A 7,862-nucleotide genomic window follows, 5' to 3' on the forward strand; every position below is an offset into this window, starting at 1 on the left:
ACAGTGTTCTTGGAAAACATTCCTTCCCAATAAAACACTTTACAGTCTCCAAGACTGTGTGTGGACCAGAATTCAGTAGGATACAGGCTAACTATCAGTATTTAGCAAATGATTCTGTAAAGCTCTAAGCTACTGGTTATCTTATATATGAAAGGTGCTATACAAGGCTATGTTCACTTCTGTACAGTTACTGTGTTCAGAAGAAAAGATCTTGTTCTTTCAGCAGTAATTAATCTGCTAAGGAGTTAAAAGCACAAAGGTTGTAATGATGCCAATGTTTGTTAAGTCTAGATTCCACAAGTCATTCTGCGTGTGTAAATTCTACTGAGTTAAATGGGGGTCTGCCCATGCACACAGCACTTCGACTTAAACAGGGACTTCACAAGGGCAGAGGGATACAGCTGTATGGAACAACTACTTGCAAGATAAGGGCCTTAATGAGCAAGTTAATATATCTCCACTGAACCTTTTTGGAAAACACAGATTGGTCCTGAGAAAATCCACTCTGCCTCCACAAACTGATCCACAAATACTCTTAGAAACCCCTCCTTAATCAACTACATACCAACTGCAAAGAATTTAAGACAATTCTTCTATAGCCAACCTTTCAGTGTAACACTCAAGTGGGAAACACTTTTCTTCAAACTAAGTAAAACATAAATGGACAATTGAATTTATTTCATGTGTAATCAATACCAAAGATGTAATACGGGTCACAAATGCAGCACTGATGTTAATGTAACAGCCACTGGATTGTAGCATCACTTAAGTTAGTTTAATAAATTTAAAAAAGGGTCTTTTATGCCTAAACACGATAATGTATGCATGAGAATATGGATAATAATGAGCAGCAGCTAGATACCACAGTAATGGATGCATTATAAGTGCATTAAATAGGATGGATGGAGGAGAAAACAGAGACCTGCAAAAATAGACACATTAAATGGAAGCATTACAATATAGTTTAAAAACCTCTCCATTTGACTGTGATAAATTAATTCGAATTTATCAACTGCCACCAAAGTTTGGATTAAATTTAGACTAACCTAAAATTCACTTTACAAAAGCTGATTGGTTCCTCAGGTTTGGAATACCTGAACTCCCTGGCAGCTCAGGTTCACAGCCCTTTGTCTATCTATACATGGTTACTGTGCCCATTATTGCACTATTTAGGCATTTCTGAGAGGGGGAATAGCACAGAGTTTACTATATAGATGAGAGAGGGCCAGCTCTACCTGCCTGTTAGTGGTCCCACAGCCTCTCTCATAACATTAGGGTTTTGCCTCTCTTTCCTCCCACCCTTTAACTCATTAACTCATTAAACTTTGTGCCAGCTGACTGCCACCCTAACCCCCCCAACCCCCCCTCCCCGGCCTATAAGGGTTGCAATACTTGTGTAGTCTGTAAAGTGCTTTGGGGTCCCGAAGGGTAAAAGCTGCCCTAAGCTCTAGGGAGCGGTACACCTAGGGATCGCCCCAGGGGCCAGGTGCAGGAAGGTGGTGGGGAGTCTCCGAACATCCCCGGCTCCGCACGGGGCTCGCTCACCTCTTCCACCTCAATCTCCTTGTAATCAATTTCTTCGAAGTTGAGGACCGGGGGAGTTTCGATCATTTCAGCGGAGGTGGCAGCAGACATCCCTTCACTGGCAACCGCGGCAGGAGGGGGCAGGGCCGGGGCAGAGCAGCGGCTCAGGCAGGCCGCCGCGGCGGCCCCCAGCTGCACAGGCTCTGGGGAGCGAGGGCCTGGCGGAGGCGCCTCCTGGGCCGCCGCGCGGGGCGAGGCCGCATCCGCGGCGATCCCGGGCTACTGGGGCCGCGCGGAGCCCCCGGCCGGGGGGGTCTCGCTCCGCATCCTGCGCCTCACGCGCCCGCCCGCCCGCCCTAGGCCGCGGCCTCGCCTGGGCTGCGCGTCCCCAGCAGAGGAGACGGGACGGGACGGCCCCGGGGGCGGGGGCCCGCCGCCTCCGCCAGCCCCGGCGGAGAGGGGACGAGACGGGAAGGAGCCGCTCGGAGCCGAGCTCCAGCCGCCGCTACTGACAGAGGAGCCGCTTCCCGCTGCCCGGGCGAGGGGGGAGCCTCCGGCTGCGGCTGCTGCTAAGGCCGCCGAAGCGGGGCCATGGCCTGGCGGCGGCTGCTCCTCCCCCCGCGCGCGGCCGGCGGCGTCCCTGCTCGGGCCCCGCCTCCCTTCCCGCCCCGCCGGAGGCCGCGCGCCAGGGGGAGCCGCCCCCCGAGCCGCACAGGCGGCTGGGACACGCACCGCGGAGCGCGCCCGGCCTCCCCCGCGGGAGGGGAGTGGCGTAATGGGCACAGCAACGGCAGGGGGAAGTCGTCGTAACACCCCCGCCGCCCACATACACCCGCAGCACGTACACTAGGGGGGTTGATTTACAAGTGGCGTCCCAGCCTCCCTTGGGAGGGACTGCAGCACGCACAGCCACCGTCCCACCCCACCCCCCAGCAGACAGAAAGGCGCTTGTAACACACACGATCTACACCAATACCCCCTCTCTCCCCCCCCCCGCAACTACCTCAATCATCCACCCCACAGAGCGAGGGTGTCACATTCCAGGGCGCAGGTCAGCCAGTGAGAGGTTGCATCACTGCTTGCCCTGTGACCTTGGGTGCCTCACAATGCTTTGCTTCTGTAACACTTAGCCTGGGCTGCTCACAACCAGCCTAGTGAACCTACTAGCGTGCAAGTCACACCCCGAATGTCTGTGTCTAGCTGCAATCCTGGTCCAGCAGCTCTGACCTCAGTAGCCTGTCAGTATCACTGCAGTCACACACTGGCTTCCACCAGCCTTGGTTACTACTTGCAGAGTTTATCACAAAAGGCTCCCAGTCCTATAAAAATTGTTCCAACACCACTGTGCAAAATGTATGCAAGGATATTATTTAAAAAATTATGTATCTATACTTAAAACTGTGTTCTTATGGTATGTAAATTAATACAGGTTACCAAAAGGTGATAAGTTCTGCTCAGGCAGGGGTAGTAGACACTTATCTCCCTGGCTGTTCATTGTGTATTCTATATCTTGCAGTGTATCTCTATTTGCATACTAATAGAGATTGTGAAGTTTGCAAGAGATTACAGAAACTACAGGAAAGGCGAGTGCCCTGATTATGATGAAGATTAAAGAATTAGTCTGGTGTATCAGGAGAATGCAAGGAGACACACAGTATCCTTCATCTGGTGGACAAGCTGCCAGTGTGATTGCCATATGAATAGAGGGTCACAGCTGTCCTATCTGGGAGAAAGATTTTGGGTGAGATAACTTTTATGAGAGACAGGAGAATGTGTTGTTATTTAAGTCTAGGCTCTAGAAGACGTATCATGATTTTGTTTTAGATGTAACCAATTGTTTCCAATACTTCTACCTCCTTGCTATTACTTGATCTCTGTTCTTTGTTAAATACACTAATACTAGTTTTCACTATAAACAAATCTAAGTGCCATGAGTTAAGTGGAGTGGTGATCCTAAAGTGAAACTGGTAAGCTGAGGTATATTGTTCCTTTGGGAATATTGTATCTGTAAATACTGTGAATGTCCATTGGAACAGGGTCTGGACACTCCAGGGAAACACTTTGAGGGCAGCTGGTAGCAAGGTGCCTCACAACCTTGGGCACCCCCAGGAAGCATCACACCAAATAAGTACCTACAACAGAGATAGCAACAAAGGAGCTGTTTGCAGCTCCTTCATCCTGGGGCCAGTTCTATGATTTTGTTGTTCTCACACTTTGGAAATCCACAAGTAGCCAGTAGATCCTGCAAAAACGTAGTATGTGATCATGTAATTAAGGACGGTCTCATAAGGCATATAGCACACACAACCTTAATTCTGGCTTTTCCTAGCTTTTGAGTGCTTGACTTTGTTGCCTTACTGTCATTTGGTATGACATTTCTAAGGTTTTAAAAAAAGAAACTAGAAAAACAGAAATTCCATCATGTGGAACCATTGACACCCACATGGTTCACCAGCAGGGCTGGAACCCTTAGAGTAACTGAAAGCAGTAGTAGATTGTCATCGTCTCCTAAAGGGAGATGAGGCACATATTTTGTTAGTGGATTACACAGATATTTGGTTACAGCAGAAAATATAGACATTCAGGAATCCTGGGTTCTATTCCAAGTTCTGAGTGGAGTATACGGTAGTGGTTACAGACCCTTCTGCTCCAGTTTCCCCCAAGTCTGGCCCCTTTGGTTGCAGGCCTCTCCAGCTTGCCTTTATTCCAGTTTCCCACCAGACCTCCTTGGCTCCTTGTTGGAATTCTATTCTTCTTCTGCCCCTTCTTGGCTCCTGGTCCCATTCCCTCTCCTCCATCATCTCCTTGGCCCAGCCCTCCCCCCACTTGGCTCCTTGGCCCAGTTTCCCCACCTTGGTTCTTCATCCCAGTATCTCCCAGTCCTTTGTCCCACCCCCAGGCCCAGCTCCTCATCCCTCTCCATTTCAGTTAGGCTGTTTTCTGCTGCTACTCACTGCCTGGGTACCAGCAATGGGAGCACTGAGAGTGCTAGAGAGACAGACTCCCTGCTGTCAGTTCAAGTGCTTGGCAGCACAATGGGCCCTGATTACTTCAAGGTAAGTACTGGTTAGTCCCTGAAGCCCTGGAAAGGGACTCCACGCTGATGGAATCTTTGGCAAATTCAGCCATTCTAAAACATTTCTACCATGCATGTGCAAATTGAGATTTTCAGAGGTTCATACTGTGATGGGTTTCCCCTGGGGTGCCACCTGGAACGGGGGTAACACTGAGCCCCCGGACCCACTAGCTGGGCTCCGTCTCACACTGTACTGCTGTGATAAGTTGCAAAGCCGTCCAGCCTGCACTTTGACCAGCATTCATACAGGTAGGGACACAACTTCAGTTGTACACAGGCTCCCTAACCACCAGCTTCCCAGCCTGGGACCCCAAAGCAGTACCGTCCTGCCCTGGTCAAATCTGGCCAGCATATGGGTTTAATACCTGGTCCGCCTCTTCCTCAATGTGAAGAGAACAATGCACACTTGGAGTAACCAAGCAGAGATTTTCCCAAGCACTCCAGTCAAAGCTCACTGAGTTTAGATTAAAACAAAAACAAGTTTATTAACTACAAATGATAGATTTTAAGTGATTATAAGGGATAGCAAACAGATCAAAGCATATTACCCAGAAAATAAACAAAAAATGCAAACTAAGCTTAATATACTAGATAGATTGGATGTGAATTAGCAGATTCTCACCCTAAAAGATGATACAAGCAGGCTTCAAATTCTTAAGGGGCAAGCTGCACTTGCTTTACAGCTTAGATTCTCCTCAGGCTAGAATTCCCTTCAGCCTGGGTCCAGCACTTCCCCCAGTTCAGTCTTTGTTCCTCAGGTGTTTCCAGGAGTCTTGTGTGGGGAGTGAAGAACCACAGATGATGTCACTCCCTCCCTTATCTAGCTTTTGTGTATGGTGGGAACCCTTTGTTCCAAAGCTTGGTTCTCAGACCAGACTGGAAAAATACTGACATCTCAAGATGGAGTCCAGCATCATGTGGCCTGGTCAAATGTCCTTGTAGAGTCATAGGGCTTGGCTACACTTGCAAGTTGCAGCGCTGGTGGAGGCTTTCCAGCGCTGCAATTATTCTCCGTCCACACTTGCAAGGCACATCCAGCGCTGCAACTCCCTGGCTGCAGCGCTGGCTGTGCACCTGGTCGGGTTGGGGTGTGGACACACACCAGCGCTTTAATTGGCCTCCAGGGAATAAGGAGATATCCCAGAATTCCTGTTCAGCCACTCTGATCATCAGTTTGCACTCTACTGCTCTGGCCTCAGGTGACCCGCCCTTTAAATGCCCCAGGAATTTTAAAAATCCCCTTCCTGTTTGCTGCAGCCAGGTGTGGAGTGCAATCAGTTAATCTTTACAGGTGACCATGCCTCCATGCGGCAAACGAGCCCCGGCATGGAGCAATGGCGAGTTGCTGGACCTCATTAGTGTTTGGGGGGAGGAAGCTGTGCAGTCCCAGCTGCGCTCCAGCTGTAGGAATTATGATATCTTTGAGCAGGTATCAAGGTCCATGCTGGAAAGGGGCCATGATCGGGACGCGCTGCAATGCAGGGTTAAAGTAAAGGAGCTGTGGAGTGCCTATTACAAAGCCTGCGAGGGAAACCGCCGCTCCGGCGCTGCCCCCACAACCTGCCGTTTTTACAGGGAGATGGACGCGATACTTGGGGGTGACCCCACTGCCAATCCGAGGACCACGATGGACACTTCTGAGCGGGGTGGGGGACAGGAGGAGGAGGGGGGGGAGGAAACCGCGAGTGAAGCTACTGGGATGGGGGAAGACACCCAGAGTCCCTGGAGGCATGCAGCCAGGAGCTCTTCTCAAGCCAGGAGGAAGGTAGCCAATCGCAGCAGCCAGCAGTTGCTGAAGGACAAGCAGAGGAGCGGGTTACCGGTAAGCGGCTTTTATTTTCAGGGTGGAAATGTTTCGGGAGAGGAGGGGGGGTTAAGGCTGCATGCATGCATGCCTAGATGTGGAATAGCCCATTGATGTGGTCTATCATGTCGCGGTAATCGGCTGCAGTAATCTCCTCAAAAGTTTCAGCCAGAGCGTGGGCAATGTGCCTGCGCAGGTTTATAGGGAGAGCCACTGTGGTCCTTGTCCCAGTCAGGCTAACGTGTCCGCGCCACTGTGCCGCGAGGGGTGGGGGGACCATTGCTGCACACAGGCAAGCTGCATAGGGGCCAGGGCGGAATCCGCATTGCTGTAGAAGACCTTCCCGCTCTTCCCTAGTGACCCGCAGCAGGGAGATATCTTCCAGGAGTAACTCCTGTCGAAAATGTTGGGAGACTGTTTAGTGCAGATCCCCCCTGCAGCTGTTTGCTGTCCCCAACGCACAGAAACCCCTGCACAGCCCTGAAGCAATCAGTACCCCTTACTCACCATTTCGTGGCTCCTGTTGTGTTATGTGTGCTCTTATTTGGTATGGGAAAAGTATGCTAAAGTGAAGACTGTAAACTCCTTCAGTGTGTGGGAATTACTGTCCGGATGAGATAATGAACAATGCTACCCTGTTAAATGTTGCCATTTTTGCCTTCCAAAAGTGACCTTGACTGCTGGACTGCCAAGCTCCACCACAGCACAGAGACTACAGAATCTGAGGAAAAAGCCGTGAAAAACCAAGGAAGACATGCTGAAAACAGTTATTGATCACTCTGCTAGAGAGAGTAAACACCTGCAGGAGTGGAGAGAAAGGGAAAGCAGGATCCGCCAGAGACATTGGCGGAGAAACGCTGTGGCAAAGAGGAAAAGCACAAACCAGTTGCTAGGCATCCTGGCGCGCCAAGCGGACTCTCTCCAGGCACTCATAGACATGCAGGCAGAGCAGTCCCGTGCTGCCCCACAGCCCCCCCGCGTCCCAAATTTTATTCTCTTTTGCCCCAATGTCAGCTCCAAACCCCCTTCCCCAGCATCCAGGTTCTTACCACCACCAGCTGCTTCCAACACCTGTACGTTCACCAACCAGCCCTGAGAACTACGACTCTTACCCTCTGCACTCAACCCCCATCACCATGCAGTATATGCACCCTGAAGTGCAGCAGCCATTGCACAGCACTGCAGACAGGACATATGCAAACTTGTGACTGTACAGTTCACCAACCCACCCTCCTGCCCTAGGTTCCTGAAATGTTGTGTCTCTGTCAATGAAGTTTTTTTCTTTTCAATAAAATAAATCTTGGCTTTGAAAACAGTCTTTATTATTGCAGATAGTGAAAGATACCTTATCCCAGTAAAGAAACAGTCACTGCAAATCATGTTAGGGATAATAGAATCCAAACAGTGTAACCACTGCACTTCACTCCCATGCAAGGCAGCAAACATTTCTGTTGGCTT

At 50.3% G+C, this 7,862-nt stretch overlaps 1 protein-coding gene across 9 annotated transcripts in view; it reads right to left on the minus strand.

The window, feature by feature from the left end:
* The window catches only part of MAP3K7 (mitogen-activated protein kinase kinase kinase 7), a 66,966-nt gene extending 64,341 nt beyond the window's left edge, over positions 1–2,625 (minus strand). For 5 of the 9 annotated variants that reach the window (XM_045009306.1, XM_045009302.1, XM_045009301.1 and 2 more), the window contains exon 1: positions 1,546–2,146. In XM_045009306.1, the coding sequence (XP_044865241.1) occupies positions 1,546–1,635 (90 nt within the window). In that variant the 5' untranslated portion in view covers positions 1,636–2,146. Of the gene's footprint in view, positions 1–1,545; positions 2,148–2,527 lie in introns of those variants that run through there. The other 4 variants (XM_045009300.1, XM_045009299.1, XM_045009303.1 and 1 more) reach the window with 3 other exon arrangements.
* Positions 2,626–7,862: the final 5,237 nt, after the last annotated feature.

Source organism: Mauremys mutica, chromosome 3 (genome assembly GCF_020497125.1).
Source record: "Mauremys mutica isolate MM-2020 ecotype Southern chromosome 3, ASM2049712v1, whole genome shotgun sequence".
NCBI lineage: Eukaryota > Metazoa > Chordata > Testudines > Geoemydidae > Mauremys > Mauremys mutica.